The sequence below is a fragment of the Poeciliopsis prolifica genome, unplaced genomic scaffold (genome assembly GCF_027474105.1).
Source record: "Poeciliopsis prolifica strain line A6 unplaced genomic scaffold, Auburn_PproV2 SCAFFOLD013, whole genome shotgun sequence".
NCBI lineage: Eukaryota > Metazoa > Chordata > Actinopteri > Cyprinodontiformes > Poeciliidae > Poeciliopsis > Poeciliopsis prolifica.
Window position 1 is genome coordinate 2,810,885 of NW_026562388.1, and position 16,569 is coordinate 2,827,453.

The 16,569-nt window shown below is 39.6% G+C and overlaps 2 protein-coding genes across 5 annotated transcripts in view; one reads left to right on the top strand and one right to left on the bottom strand.

Moving 5' to 3' along the window:
• The first annotated feature begins 1,829 nt into the window (after window positions 1–1,829).
• Window positions 1,830–6,807, top strand: ghsra (growth hormone secretagogue receptor a). The gene is made up of 2 exons (XM_055038497.1): window positions 1,830–2,747; window positions 4,239–6,807. The coding sequence occupies exons 1-2, from the start codon at window positions 1,907–1,909 to the stop codon at window positions 4,550–4,552; spliced, it is 1,155 nt and encodes a 384-aa protein (XP_054894472.1). The 5' UTR covers window positions 1,830–1,906; the 3' UTR covers window positions 4,553–6,807.
• Window positions 6,808–8,164: 1,357 nt separating this feature from the next.
• Window positions 8,165–16,569, bottom strand: part of fndc3ba (fibronectin type III domain containing 3Ba) — a 104,176-nt gene continuing 95,771 nt past the window's right edge. For all 4 annotated transcript variants that reach the window (XM_055038116.1, XM_055038113.1, XM_055038115.1 and 1 more), the window contains one exon: window positions 8,165–15,150. In XM_055038116.1, coding sequence (XP_054894091.1) covers window positions 14,839–15,150 — 312 coding nt within the window. In that variant the 3' untranslated portion in view covers window positions 8,165–14,838. The remainder of the gene's footprint in view (window positions 15,151–16,569) is intronic.

Genomic DNA, 16,569 nt, shown 5'->3' on the forward strand with positions numbered 1-16,569 from the left:
TATGACGTGATTCACAACTTGTAGTTGCAATTATAACGCTGAATTTAAGCTGAATGACAATCTGAGTACTGAATGTCTAATGAAATAGTAATACTGCCATGTCATTATTCCAAATAACTAAATTACTTCATTCATCTTCATTCAGCTTCCATTACTTTTATTTAATAGAAGCTGAATTTAAAAAAATGTTTGCCATTGATGAACACATTTCATCCGCATGTGAAAAATACATTTCAGAACTGGTTGTAGATTATCACTTTTACAATTAAGTATCCATTTTCTTGCAAACTTTTGATCTGATAAACCATCACCACACTGGATAATTATGATATGGACAAAGATTACAAATAAAAATCAAGAAATTTTGACTTCTTGTGGTCTGATAATTGAAAAAGCAACCTGTCAATCTAAGTAGGAATGCGGCTGTACCTTGAAGGCCGCAGAGGTTTGCTAGAGAACATTATTGAAACAGCATCATGAAGACCCAAAGATCCAGCTCACAAATCAGGGAGAAAGTTGTGGATGACAATAAAGCAGGTTCAGGTTAAAAACGACATTGTCACCTTCTTAAAATAATATTGGTTCATGTCATTTTTGACATGTAACTTTAATTAAAAAAACACACACACACACACACACCACCCCTTTCTTTCCAAAAGATGTCTTAGGCAAAAGAAGAAGATGGAGGGGGGTAAGGGGGGTTCACTTTTTGCATCAATTATTGAAGTCATTATGCTAGAAAGGTAACAACATCCATTATCTCCATCCAGTCTAATTGCTAGGCACATTTTTCTCTCTCTTTTTTTTTGCTTCTCTTTCCTCTGATGTGGACTATGAAAGGCAACACTGTGTGAAAAGTTTCAATGAATCCAGGCATCACTGCCCTGACAACTCCAGTAGGTGGTGTCGCTGCAGCCACAGTGCACCCCGTTCACCTCCCCCCAAGCAGCACCTCTTCACCTGATGGGTTTTTTGCGCACTGGGAATCTGGTTCCACACACAGGGCATTCATCACATCACATCCAAAGCATCACAACCGGGACTGGAGCTAGATCTCTTATTTTTGCACCTTTTTCTTTTTTATTATTTCACTCTGAAATCCTTTCATCGGTCATATATCCCTAAATTCATTTCCCCTGAAGATGTTGAGAACGCGTCGCCCCACTGTGATTTTTGTCAGTTTTATAAAGCTGTGTTTTCTTCGTCGGGTGGAATTTGTTTTCACGGTGGTGGTTTTTTGTCCGTTCGTGTTTGGCTGACTCTGAGTCTGTGTCCTCCCAGGACAGTCACTCCTCGCTGCTGCCGCCGCATCATAAGACCCGGAGTCTGACTCACCGTCACCTGCTCCCGATGGAAGTCGTAAAACGACTTCTTGTTTTGGACGGTGCCCGATGACGTGAACTACTCATGCCACCATTAGGAATGAAAGACTCCAGGTTGTGATGTCGGTTCTCACCGGAGAACAGAAGAAGTTGTAGCTGTAAGTGCGACAGAAGGAGCAAAAATCGATATAGAATTAGATTGGTCTTCTTTCTGTTTTAATTTCAATTGTGGTCTAAAAATGAGGAGCTTGTGTGTTTTTAATGACTCCTGTTTGACATAAGTAACAGGTCACTTAAGAATTTGTTTTCAGAATCAGATGCGTTCCACGAGTCTAACCTCATCCACATAATTTGAGAAGAAAAGCGATTTCAAATAAATGTTTCATCCTATAATTGCGATTTCTTTAACCTTCCGACAGACTTTTACGCAGCAGCGCGCGTCAGGTTCTTGGTTTTACGCGCGTCTGCCATTCTCCGCAATGAACGGCGGGGAGAGCGCCTCTAAGGGGCGTGAGGACTCCAACTCCCAGGGGGACTTTAGAGAACGCAGGGAGGCCTGGTCCTGTGAATAATCGCGCTGCAGCATGCCCTCCTGGCCCAATGACTCGGAGTGCCTCCCGCGTAACTGCAGCTGGGAGGAGACCTACAACACCACGAGCAGCGCCGACCAGCCAGCGCCTCCGCTCAACTACTACTCAATCCCTCTCCTCACTTTCATCACCGTCACCTGCTCGCTGCTTTTTCTAGTTGGAGTGGCCGGGAATGTCATGACCATCCTGGTGGTGAGCAAGTACAGGGATATGCGCACCACCACCAACCTCTACCTGTGCAGCATGGCTGTGTCCGACCTGCTCATTTTCCTCTGCATGCCGCTGGACCTCTACCGCATGTGGAGGTACCGGCCCTGGCGCCTCGGAGACGCGCTCTGCAAACTTTTCCAGTTCGTGTCCGAGTCTTGCACGTACTCCACCATCCTGAACATCACCGCGCTGTCGGTGGAGCGCTACCTGGCCATTTGTTTCCCGCTGCGCGCCAAAGCACTGGTCACCAAAAGGCGAGTGCGCGCACTGATCTGTGTCCTGTGGACGGTGTCCCTGTGTAGCGCAGGGCCCGTGTTTGTGATGGTTGGAGTGGAGAGGGACAATGTGGAACCACTAAACCTCACGTCCCGGATTAATACGACCGGCTGGCTGTTGGATGTTGGGGACACTCGGGAGTGCAGGATGACGCACTACGCCGTTGAGTCAGGCCTGATGGGGGCCATGGTGTGGCTGAGCTCGGTGTTTTTCTTCATGCCAGTGTTCTGTCTGACGGTGCTGTACAGTCTCATTGGCCGTCGTCTGTGGCACAGGCACAGGGAGACGAACATGAGCTCCCGTGTGGCTCACAGAGACAAAAGTAATAGGCAGACCATCAAGATGTTGGGTAAGTTTCAAGATGTATTACATTTACTGCTCTGATTACAGGTGCAAGGAGAAATTAAACTAAATCAAAAAAAAGTTACCTGTGGACTATATTGGCAATATGGCTCACCACCCAGGACAGCATGGGCTGGGGGCAGAACAAGTTCCCCCTCCAAAAAAAGTGGTATACTTCTTGGAAACTTTGATCATCGCTGAGAAGTTAATTAATTCTTCTAATTCAATGGAAAGTAGGTGAAGCTCATATTATATAGCTACACTGTATGTTTCAAGTGTTTATTTTTGATTATTCCTTTAGTTTGATATTGGTTGATTCTTTTCCTTTTCTCTCTCTCTCTCTCTCTTCAGTCAGCCCTTCAGTTAGTGATACATAAACAGCTACATGCAGCTACATTTTAGTAGGGTGACACTTCTGTGTTTGAAAACCTTTTTCAATCAGTGTTAAGTAACATTCTAATTCTCTCAGAAACCAAATTTGAGAAAATGATTCGACACCTTCCCACTCTGGTAAGAGGTGCCAATACCTTCTTGATGACCACAGTATCACTGTGCCAGGAAACTCTCTGATCTAAATCCTGCAGAGAAACCTTGGAGGATGTTGAGAGGAAAATGAGAAAACCAAACTGCAAATGAACAGAAGCTTGGGCTTTCTTAACAGAGCCATAAGCTGATCCCAATGTTCATACAAATTGAGTGTTGGGGTTTTCATTTTCTATGCGCCAAATTGAATACAGTTAATAAAAACACAAAGTCAGCATATTTTGCTCTATGTGGAATAAGTGTTTAAAGTTTTACATTTTCAGTTGACCTGCTAACATAAATGTAATTTCAATTAGTTAATTAAAAGGTCTGTTGCTTTTGCTCTCAAATATAAAATAATACATATTAAAAAAAACGTAAGATTGTTTAGTTTAGGTCAAAGCCGTCTTTTGACGACCTCTATCAAACTTTCAAATCATATTAGATAGATGGCCGATAGGGAAAAAGTACGTTTTGAACTAAAGTAAAAAGAAACTTGATTTGAGTCGAGATGTGGCTGAAATGACTCACAGCTCAGGACAGCTTGTTCTGTGGGGCAGCACATGCTCTGAAAATAGATACAAACATTTGTGCCCGAACAATTTTCTAATGCTTGTTCGCCTTTCCAGTTAATGAGGACCGAGTGTCCCCCATCACACAAATGAGATGTGAAGACATGAAAACATGGTCATGTGCAGCATCTGGTCAATGAACCGGAATTTTTTTTTTTTTTTTTTTTTTTGTATTTTTCTTAATTTAACTGCTTTTTAAAATCTGAGCATTTTATCTTTTCTAGTACAAAAGTACTTTGACCCAGAAATTCATGCAAAAAATCTTGCGCTTGTCTTTGTTAAACTCTTACTCCAAAATGCCATCCTTAGCATTTTAATATTGTCTTATATCAGCTACCCTTTTTGTTATTGTTACTTTTATCCTCATTGATTGCTTCTCTTTTTGCTCTCTCTCTCTCTCCAAGTGGTGGTCGTGTTGGCCTTCGTTCTGTGCTGGTTGCCCTTCCACGTGGGCCGCTACCTGCAGTTCCGCTCCCTGGACGCGCCCTCGCCGCTGCTGTCCGTGCTGTCCGAGTACTGCAGCCTGCTGTCTGTCGTGCTCTTCTATCTGAGCGCGGCGATAAATCCGATCCTCTACAACACCATGTCATGGAAGTACCGGGGTGCGGCAGCGCGCCTGTTCGGCCTGACCGACGGCCAGCCGTCCCGGTGCCGCACAGCCAGCACCTTGAAGGGCGACGGCTCAAATGGCTGGACAGAATCCACTGTGAGCTTTTGAGCCCAGCCGAGTCAAGGAGCCAACCTGAAAGCCATCATTTCTGTCAGAGAGGGGAGAATCTCCAAAGACTTGCCTTTCTTGAATAAGAGCATGAACCACAAAAGATGCTTAAACTGAAGCCAGTTTTGCTCTTAAATGTTCTCCGACATGTCAGATTCTTTCAGCAAGTGCCGTAACATTTGAAAGTGGAGTGTAAACAACCTTCACATCGTCTGGAAATGCTTCTTTACCTGAATGAGAACAAAAAGGAGGAGCATTTTGTACATATAAACCTAAACATCACACACATCTACAAATGCCTTATATCGTATTCTGGATGACAAAAGGAAGCACTGTAGAATTTTCTTGTGTGCAAGCATGTGTAACTGTGTAGCAGACTGTTAGTGAGGCAGACTCATTGTTATCCATCCTTCCAAAGACCTGCATGTTGAATTTTCGCTCCATTTCCACATTTCCACGCTGATGCTGCAAACAGGGGTTGCGGTCGCTGGCATTAAAGGGTATTCTGATGTTTTAGAGCCTGAACAGCAGTGTTTTAATTGTATTTTACATTTTTGGATTGAAAGCTTTGTTTTTTATAGGGTTGGACAGATTATGACTCGGGGGTCAGTTCGTCCCTGTGCCAATTTGTTTCCTCATTTTCTACCCACTCTTAGTCATTTCACCCCTTCCTCCATTTTGTAGCCATGCACTAATCCTTTCCCACATGGTGGATTTTCCTTGGCAGTAAAATATAAGTTGGAAATTATAGGTATTTCTTTTTGAGGATTGTGTTGGATTAAAAAGATTGAGATCTGGGTTTTCTCTCTGCCTGAGGGTTCTTGACAGTTCTAGGTGGATTTACTTGTGTGATTTGGGTCATCACCATGTTTCAGGGCACAGTTCGCTTCATCATCACTTAGACTCAACTTATGGACTGATTTTCACAAAGTGTGATGTCTGATTTCAAAATCTTTTGAGACCTCCCAGTATGAGAGCCCTTTCATATTCAAAAGCTGACACAATCTAATTTTGAAAAGGTTCTGGCTTTTTATCTCACCAGCACTTTGTCTGGTGTCTGTAACGTTTTATTTGTAGCATGTTGCTGCCCTTTCTCCTGGTGTTCAGCTGGCTGAAATAGAGTAAAACTTTCTCTTTGCCTATATTAGAAGCAAATATCAAATCCTGTCCATTTCCAGGCTCCTTTCCACTGTACACTGGTCATCTGAGGTTAAAAAAAGAATTTGACAAGGCACTTGTTTCTTGTTTTCACTAGATTATAAAAATAATTATTCTGGACATACTGTTCTAGAGATATTAGTCATATGTTTCACTGCACTGCAAAACCACAAATAGCTTGATTTTGCTGTATAGATTAACATTCTCATATCTAATAGCTAAGCTCACTCTATGATTTGTTAGTTGGACACTCTTATAGCGTGTTGCAGATTTAACTTTTTCTTACATGTTTTCTGAATGTGATGCCGGCTGAGTGCAGATGCATCTAAATTCTTCTTGCAGTTCATTTTTAAAATGTAAAAAAAATGCATGATATTATGTGTTTCATTTTATACTTTTAAGGTTTGTTCTAGCTTTTTTTCATGACACATTAAAATTTTGCCTTCTCACCACTTCTTCAGGGTTAGTTTTTGAGTAAAACTTTGTACTTTAAAAAGTGAGCATAAATCATGGTTTGTCTGCTTTCCTTTGGAAAATATGCTTATTGCATCACAAATCATCCTCTGTTTCATATTTTACATCAGTGTGTCAGTTGTACATTTGTTAATAAATTACATTTTAAAGCATTTGAACTGAAAAAAAAACTTTCTAAATGTGTTGTACTCTTGTCATTTATCACAACTCTGTTCAGCAGTCATGGATTCCATGCCTGCTGCTTTTGAAAGTGAATATTACTAAAAGTAAAAAGTGTGGATTAATTAAGGACCGTGTGCCATGTGTTGTATCATCCTTTGCATCAATGAACAACCTGTAAACCATCATGTTATCCATGCATTACCTTGTAATTAGATGCTTTGGACAGCTTGGTTCTGTGCAGCAATTAAAATCACGACAGCAGTGCATTGGATTTACTACGTGGCCTCTTGGCAGTAAAGAATGTATTTCTGCTAAATTAATTTTTGCGATTGTATATACTGTTAGCAGGACGATATATTTATTAATGTACTAAGTGTATAATGATTAAAAGAAGACAAAAAGTTTTATTTCGTTTTGGTTTTTGAAAAATGTGACTACCTGCTGGTTAATGTATCTGTGTATTAAAAGAAAATGTGGTAAATTAAACATGAGGGAAACAAGGCTGATTTCTTTTATCTTTAATGTTTGTACTTACAGAAAAATAATGGAGAAACTTTGCTTTTTTTAGAGGCGTGAGATATAGGATTCTTTTAATGATTCCTCCATTTGTCCCGGTTTTACGACAGAGTGGCGGACATCAACAACGGATTAAAGCGTCCCTCATTTAGCAGTGAGGTCAACCAGACCCACAGAAACAAAAGGGAGAATCTGTCAAGGACCTTTCTGTACGCCTCAGTCCATTACTGGCGTGGAAAGTGTCCAGAGTATTTCATAGGATTAACTGTTTTAAAGAAATGTATCATAGGCGTGAATAAAGAATCCTAACAAAACAGACGAAAACAAACCATTCCATCAGTGAGCGAAACGATGGGGTGAATTGAGTTAGGATTTTTATTGTCAGCATCACCGCGTTCCAGAATGTGCATTTTAGAGACTGATGAGCGCCAGCGTGCAAACAAAGATCAGCAATTCAGCTGCAGCTGTGGAATAATACACCACACTCACAAACACGCATTTTAGCGCTTAGAGGCGCTAAAATGCATTTCCTCCATACCAGGTGTTAAAACTCCTCCACCATCAGGTTGGCTCAGGCTGAGCAGAAGTATCTCTCTCAGTGTTAGTGCAGAAACACAGAATGACCATGTCAGGACTGAATGCTGGAAAGCTCAGATGCATAACATAGGCGACCCACTCTGACAACCAATGACTTCAAAATTGTGATTATTTTCATAACATTTTGGCCGGCATAAAGAATTGTGCTGCTTGGTTTGCGTCAGACTCTACGGTGAAGGGGGTAATTGTTTTTTTTCTTGATCTTAAAAAGAAAAATGACCATATATGATGTGTTGTGTCCATCTTACCTTTGTGTTTTCTTCAAGTGGCTTCATCAAATCCAGAGCAACAGGCACCTATAACTTTATATGGAGAAGCTGATTGCAGAATGTTCCATTTTACATGTCGTGCGTGACTGTCACATCATTTTTAAGAGGGGAACAAAAGCAGGTTCATTCAACCAGACAATTTGGTTATGTTGTGGTTAATAGATTTGGGTTCAGGTAAATAATGCATATTTTTGATTATTTGTAAATTGATATTGTGATTGGATACCAAATGGAGCTTTTTCTTGTAGGAGGAGCTTCCAGCAAAAAGCAGTTAGGGCCTCAGAAGGCACAGTAAGTTTATTTTTCAAAAATAAACTAAAATGAAAACTATGGTGTGCTTTTATATTCAGACACGGCTTATTGTAGACTTCAAACGACACACACCTATTAATTATGTGATTGAATTGAATGAAATCATAATGAAACACACTAATGCTACAATTCCTTTTTGTGGTTTTAATGTGGCAAATCTTAGGAAAAGGGAGTACAGATATTTTGCAAGGCACCAGATGCTACACTTCATTACATGGAAGCATGGTGTGTAAGAGTTGGAATAAGTATCAACAGGACACAAAAACAAATGCAATGCAAGTCAGAAAAAATTAAAACATTTATTGGGCATAAATATATTATATATACGCTACCGATACAGTTACGTCTTACATACATAGGGTAGTATTTGCAAAAATCTATACATTAAAATTGATATGGCAGTTTCTTTTTATATAATGCATATGAAATTGTCTAACATTTACAATACAAGAAACAAAAATGCATGAACTTCTTTTTTTATGCTTTTTTTCTTTGCGTCAAATCATAGACCATGACAACATTGGAATGTTTGCTCTAAAATTGTGAGGTAAAAATATCTTTGTCTTTTATTTGTATTCGCTTCAGAAAATAGTTAAATACCTGTGAGTCTCTGTCAAATTGCCAAATCTCTCAGTCAAAAACCTCCACTTACTGTAAAATGTACATTTGAAAAAAATATAAAATGAAAGTAAAAAAGAAATAAAAACTGATCAGAAGGCACAGACGTGGGGTTGCTGGGCTAAAACGTCGTCTCTTATTCTGGACGTAGCCACAAAATGTCTACCCTGACTGGCAGGGGGTGGGAGGAGTCGTGGGGTGAGTGGGTCTCTGAAAAGCTAAACAGCATTTGGAAAAACAAACCAACTAACCAAACAAAAAAAAAAAAAGAAGAATAAAGCCCATAAAGGGATATACAAAACCAGAATCATCAGATTGTTCAATACTAAGATAACTGGCCTGCTGGTGACAGAAGGACACCTCTGCTCTTGCACTGGGGTTTTAAGGCTCAAAGAGGGAAACTAAAGGGGGTTTATAAAGACAAGAAAACTCACGTCGACCAGTCAATTAATATGCAACAGTCTAGGCAGACACACAATGAGCATATCTGGCAAAGGCACGGTACCCCTTATGAAGTGTACTTTCCTCAGTGCTGTAGATTGCATTCTGCTGGGAGCGCAGTGCCATGCTCCAGTAATGTCACAGTGATGCCAACGGGAGGATAATGCCAATGGACGTAACAGTAAGCGTTGGCAGTAGTGTTTGGGTTTTTTTTTTCTCGAAATAGAGCAAAGGATCCGTTGCCTCCCACTCGTAACCTCGTCATGTCAAATGCTCGTCATAAAAAAAGTGCTTCAACTCTTATTAGTCATAATGTGTTTACCATTTTTACTCTATAACTCTATAGATATCTCTGTATATTATCTCTTAGCAAAACACTGGATTAAAAAAAAAGAATAAGAAAAAGAAAACAAAGAATAAGAAAACTCTACCAAAACACCAGCAACTAACCTGAAAAGGAATTATCAAACTGCTTTTGTTGACATTAGGCCACAGGTCAGTTCTCCCCTTTGGCCAAATCATGCCTCTGTTCTGAAACTATTTTACCATTTTTGCACCCATCTAATTAAACTGCTGCAAATCTGCCCATGTTTTGTTGTTGTAAATTACAAAGTTAAGGCATTACAAAAATGCTTCAGTCTGACAAATTAAACGTTTTTATTACAGTGGCTCTTAAATGTGCACATATTCACAGGGTTATAATCTATATCTTGTACTATTCAGGTAGGTATAAAGGTGCTATAAACCGGTTATGTAATTCGCACCAGCTTTCAGTTGCATTATTTGCTCATTAGCATCGTTTTGCAAAGATGTATGGTTTGAAGAGCGTTTATAAAAGATCAAAATGACCTGATTGTACACAGGTGTAATTTAGGAGAATGGGACAAAGATCTACATACCGGATCTGCTTTGCTGATAGCAAATGCTGTGTCTTTGCTGGTAGACATAGAATTGTAGTATTTCAAGAAATCGCACACTTATGCAACCTCGTTATTCAACCTTTATATGTAGTTTTTAGCCCCTCACATTTTTCAGATGAATCTCAATTGATAGATGCACTACTAAAGTACAAACCCCAGGAAGTCTGACAGGGTCCTGTACACTTTTGAGAGCCACCGTAGCATCTAAAATTTTAGTGTTACCTCTAATCCCGTTTATCAAAACTTGAATGCGACTCAGGTTTTGGCCAACTGACTGTTAGAAAACATGACAGGTTAGGACACCCTGATCAAATGAAAACAGTTAAATGTCTTCCTTATATAAAGATGTTGTTTATTGAAGTTATAGCCAAGACTATAACTTTTCTTTCCACAAGACTATCAGTAGAATCAATAGAAAATTCCTTTAAATTGTAGGTTGACAAGTGATACGACGGTGCGTTCAATGGCACCAATTAACACAGAAAATGTGGAGTCAAAAACAACCAAACATGCAAAGGTACGAAACGGCGAACGGGTGAAATAACCAGCACCCATCGTCATCTGCCTGAAATTGTCATGACTGTTTTTTTTTCTGTTTTCTTTTCTTTAAATTTAAATGTGAAATCAGTTTAAAAAAATATTTCTACAAAGTATGGGGTCTTGACATTTCTTAAATGGCACAATTTAGCTTTATAAAACACAATAAAAACAACATTATGTAAAAAAAAAAAAAAAGCGTAATCACAGATCAAGTTAATGTTTTGTTCCATTTGAGAGAGCAATACTAACAATAATAATAGTTGTAATGATGTGCTGTTACAGAAGAACATCACAGAACCCTCGAGACGACTGCAATATCTAGAGATCATTAAAAAGGCTGCACTTTGGCATTAAAAACTGTAAAATAAGATATCAGAAGCTTCAATATAACACTATTCAGAACAGAAAATAAAAGCCAAATGCAGAAATATTCATCCCTATACAAAGGAACTTGAAGTGACACTAAGCTCTGGCTTGCTACATGTGTCACTAAGGGGTTACAAAAACCCATCGGCATTTGGTTACATGTCTGAAACGGTAATGCATGAACTGATGAGCAAGAGAAATACTTAAAGGGTTACTGAGATAAGGAATGCTGGCCTTAATCATACAATCTAACATACATCCATTAAAAAAAAAAAAACATGCTACAAGAAAAAAATTAGTATATAACTACACTTGTCTCTTAAACTTTAAACAATAAATAAATGAAGATTGCACTGTAATTGGCATGTAAAGTACTGTATGCAAATATATAGTATAAATAAAACCTAGAAAAGGACTCTACCTTGACTTTCCCATCAACTTTGGCAAAGATTTTTTACTTTTTTTTCTGAGCTATTAAACCGCTTTGCTTACTGACACATACGAAGCAAGGCACAGCGAGGACAGAGGGCGAGATGCAGCGTCAAGAGGGAAGAAGGAGGAAGGCGGGAAAAGGATGGGATGGTCAGTATGATGATGGTGATGACAGCTAAGAAGACGATGGGATTAGACCTCCCCCTCTGTAAGGCCTTATCCCTGAGGTACGTTACAATGAAAACCTCTGCCTCCCGTCCGGTCTCGCCACCACGCTCTCACCCAGCTGAAGTAGGCATGTCTCACATTAATAATGCAGATCGGGGTGACTTCTTTGGACTACAGAAGATAAACACGGCTTGTACCTTGGCTTTGATGTAAAAGATTTGCTGCGAGGAGCAGACATGAGGCGGGACACAGAGGTCGGGGTTGTGATTCGTATATCACAATGCCCTGTTCTGTTGAGCTGTGTCCTGTCCAAGGCTTTGTTTGGTTAGTGGAGATTAGTTCAAGTCCTCAGAGATCATGTCTGTCTGAGTAGAGATCACAGACTTGCTACCGCTCTGATTACATGTCAATAAAGCACCTTTTAATAGAGAAAGAGTAAGAGATGTGGAGGAAGCAGAGAGACAGAATAGATCGAAAGCAGACAAGAAGTAGCTAGAGCCAAAAGAAGGGGAATTAAGTAGAAATATTCAGGAGATGCAAAAAGAGGGGAAGAGGCTTTAAATGTATTGATTCACAGACGTGCTAAAAGGAGGAACAGCTTCAGCGTTTGTGCTAAATGTCTGGAGAACAAAGCCCAAGCTAACTTCTAATGGGCTTTTCCCAGATTACAAATGAAGATTTTAGAGAAGGTCACAGACACGCTGCTAGCGCCTCTTATCCTAAAATCACGCTCCAGAAAAAGAGGTTGAAGTTATAACATCTGAGAAGGTAGAACCCCCTCACCCCCAGGATCTCACAAAGGATCAAACGTGCTGGGCCAACTCCTTCCTAAGAAGAGCAACAGGCAATTGCGATCCCAGCCAGTTTTCCTGGAGTCAACAAATGCCCAACATAAGGTCCAGATTCTGACCTAAGAGTGGTATTTAAAAGAATGCTGAGGTCCTGTCCAAAGATTAGAAGCAGTTAATACCTTACATTAAGTCTCTTGGCACGTAGATTTAGCATAAACTCAGCTTAGGCTGTCCCGGAGGCGGAAGCTAACTGTTAGTCCAACAAAGGATAGACTTGCGCGCATTTCTTTGTCTTAAAACAACTCCAGTCTAAAAATAAAAACTCAAGTGTTTGATGGGAACACGATCTATTAACTTTTAAACTTGAGATAAACTTTATACATACGCAATTTTGCAGAATAAAAGAAGTTTGGAGGCAGTGCGCCAATGATTATCTTCTAGTGTAGAACACAAGACCGAAAGGTTTAAAGAATATATACCTGAATGTAAAAATGTATGAAATACCATTCAATTAAACTGCAAAAATTTTTTAACTTTTTACTTCTCTTCAAATTTCTATCTGGCAGTTCATGTTTTGTTTTCAGTGCCACTTTCTGACAGTAAGACCGATGGCAGCAACTCCTACCTCACAGAAAATAAACGTTGGCTTCTTGTGAAACGACTTATTTCTCATTAAAATAAGTCCAACATGTTGGAGCTATTTTAGTTTAAAAACCACTCAACTATCATGAAGAGACTGGTGACCTCTTGGACCCATTGACTTACATGTAGACATTTTGAGGGTGACAGTTAAGCAAATAAAACCTCTGATATGAAGGCGAGTGCTTTTGACTCGAGCCCCTATATCTATATTTGAGATTCTTGTTTTGAAATAAGACTGAAAATAGTGATTGAGTTCTGGTCGCTTGAGAGATGTGACCAATGTCAAGGTAGCTGACAATACTCTGACGCAAAAAAGTTTAAGACGTCCTGTCACTTCTGAATTGTTTGTATGAGAATATTTTGGGTTTCCAGTAGAAAAAGGAAATAATTATAGACAATTTCAAAATAATCTGTAAGCACCGAGGGAATACTGCTTTTGTCTGTTAGCCATGAAGCTAAAGTTTGCATTTTTGAGGCTAGCTGACTGCAACACACAGATGGGCCAAACCTGGTCTTTACTCTGGTCAAAGATTCCTTAAAACATAGGATGAAATGTATCAGGACTTCAGTTTGTAGAATCAAAGAAACTTGTTTTTATATTTGTTTTAATCTAAGATCTCATCTTGTTTCATTTTAGCCATTTTGTCATCCTATCTTATGAGCCAATTAAACTGTCACATATTTCATGCCTTTATTAATTCTTATTTGAAAAGCATTCGGATAAATCACTCTTCTCTTTTCCAGACCGGAGTTGTTTCAAAAACAGCAGAAGTCTGCTTCAGTCTTGGTCCCTCCTAGACTAGTCATTAGCTTCTGCCTCGAGGGTCAACTAATCTGGATTCGTACTACATGGAAACGCCAAGACAGTTATCTGCTGTAAAGAAAACATAAACTGCCTATAAATTTTAACAGAACCTAACTTTAAACAATCTGAACTATCCCTTTTAGCGCAAATTGCTAAACTGACCTCAGAACTTCTAACTTTGAGCACCTAGTTCACTCCTTCCCCCTTTTAACATTTCAACCTTACTTTGCCATCATTTTTCACACTAAAATACATGTTTTTCCATTTTTTCTCTCCGATACTATGAAATCACAGGATAGCAGCATCTTATACCACAAACGGATTGCTTCACTTTGGTAGCCGAATGTGCGAGTGATTGACTGGCAAAAGCTGAGCAGATATGACTGTCGTCTTCGAATTGGAAATTTGTTTTTTTCTTATTGTCCTTGCAAATGTGTTTCGTATGCATGCATGGTCATGTACAGAGGTTCGCATGTGTAAGTGTGTGTTTCAGTCAGGCGATTGTTTGTCCTGACCGACAGCCTGCAGAGAAGGAACAAACTGAATAAGTAGGAAAAGCTAAAGCTTTAAAGGCCTACATTTGAATATGGCTGAATGAATACAGTCCGCAGCGAACAAAAAGTAAGGCAATGACGGCAGAGAAATATATATGTTTTCTACTGAATATGTAGACATGTAAAATAAAAAATAAAAAAAAAAAACATGCAAGGCAGTATGAGGAGCAAATGTTTCGCTCACACTTATTTTAAGGCTTGATTATCAGTTTTCTTTCCCAACTGAGGTACAGCCAAGATGAAGCTTCCCTCAACAGAAATCCTTAACAAAAAAGACAAACCCGACAGAGGTGTAAAAAGAAAATGACACCGAAATGGGTAAAGGGAGAAGAAAAATAGAGAAGCCTGAATCAATGCTTTGACTACAAAAAAAATGTGTTTTTTTAAATCGACATACATAGCCTTAAAAGTACATCTCAAGTGTTTTGATTTCATTCTGTTCTTTCATAGACATTTGCAAAAGTTCATTTCTGTGATTTATTCTTTTGATTTCGCTTTCTATCCTATAGTTAAAAATTCCCTCACTTCATGAAGAAGTACTGTAGCAGGCAGGCGATGAGGATGGACAGGCCGGCGAACACGCACACAATCAGCGCCGCGAAGTGCTCGTCGCTCGAGATCAGGCCCGCCCCTTTGCCCGTTTCCAAAGCACTATGATCTCCCGACGATGCCGACTCCTGCCGGCGCAGCGTGAACAGGGAGGAGGGGCTCAGCGGCCCGCACAGCTCCTGGTGCGTGTCCCGGCACTGGCGGCAGGCGCCAACGCGGAAACGATAGTCTGTGTTTGCCTGAAGACTGGAAACTTGGAAGGAACCTTCGTCTCCCTTAAAAATCTGTGAAAAAAACAAGAGAATATGAATTGACATATGTTAAATTTCCAAATATACTTCAATTAAAAGTCTTTGGTAACCCTTTATTTGAAGGGGTGTGCATAAGCATGACATAACACCTGTCATAACGATGGAGTCTTTGTGAATGCTTATGACTGTTTTCATAAAGTGTTATTCGGTAAATAATGACACTTTTAATGCAAAGCTGACATTTTTTATCGACTTTTCATGCAGGTTTTAATTACATTTTGCAATAACAGGTTTATTATTTACTGAAAAATGCAGAGTCGAAACTTTTGATGACCTTTCAATGCAACTTTTAGTGGACCTTTGCATTAATAGTGTCATTATTTGCTGAATGACACTTCATGACAACAGCTGTAAATATTTATGAAGACGTTCAAGCATGGACTTTAGATGAGGACTGAGGCAGCGATCAGACCCAGGATGAAGTGGAAATAAGCGAGCTTGACGATGTCTCACAAGTAACGAAGCCAAGAAGCTCAGGTGAGCAACGAGCAACTAGACACAGACAACAACGGACTATAACAAAGATCCAGCAGGGAAACTAAGACACAGGTGAGTATAAATACACAAGAAAAAATAATCAAGGAACACAAGACAGCTGGGACCAATAATTGTGTTGACAAAACAACACAGGAGCCAAATTAACTAGAAATAACACACAAGACCCCAGATCTTTACAAAAGACTCCTTCACGTTTGTGATATGTGTTATGTCATGTTTATGATAGTCTCATGTAAGTTTCATGCACATTCCTTCAAATAAAGTGTTACCAAATCTTCTTCAACACAGGAGACAGAAGGGTGTCGTAGATGATATCAAGGTGTATTGAATTAAATATAGAGGAAAATGTGGAGTTTGAAAGAAGTATTTCAACTAGGGGAATGACGATGTTTCAAACATACTGATGGAGCTACAATGGAACAGTTTACGTTAGGTGTTAGAATGAGTTTTTTCAAGACTTGGGCTAAAAATTATAGTCTGATTGGACAAAGTTAACCCAACAAGAGGATGCGGGTCAGAACTGCAGCAAAAGTTGAATACAGAGACTTTTGCTACACAAATAAGACAAGGAAATTCATAAAACAAGTTGAAAACATTGTATCCTACTCCCTCAATCTCACAATTACGCATTACTTAGCATATACTGTAAAATACCAATGCATGAAATTTTGTGGCTAAAACGCTAAATGGTAAAACGTTCGACCGAGATGAACACTTCATCAAGGAGGATAAACGTTCTGGTGAGAAAAAAAATCCATCAGTATGCATCCGATCTCTTCGCACAATTAAATAAACATAAACAGTTGTGCAGATATCCACATGGTCTGGAAGACTCGGCCGTCTCCTCCAGCCCTTCGGTAATCCAATTACAGAAGATGACACAAGGGTGAATAT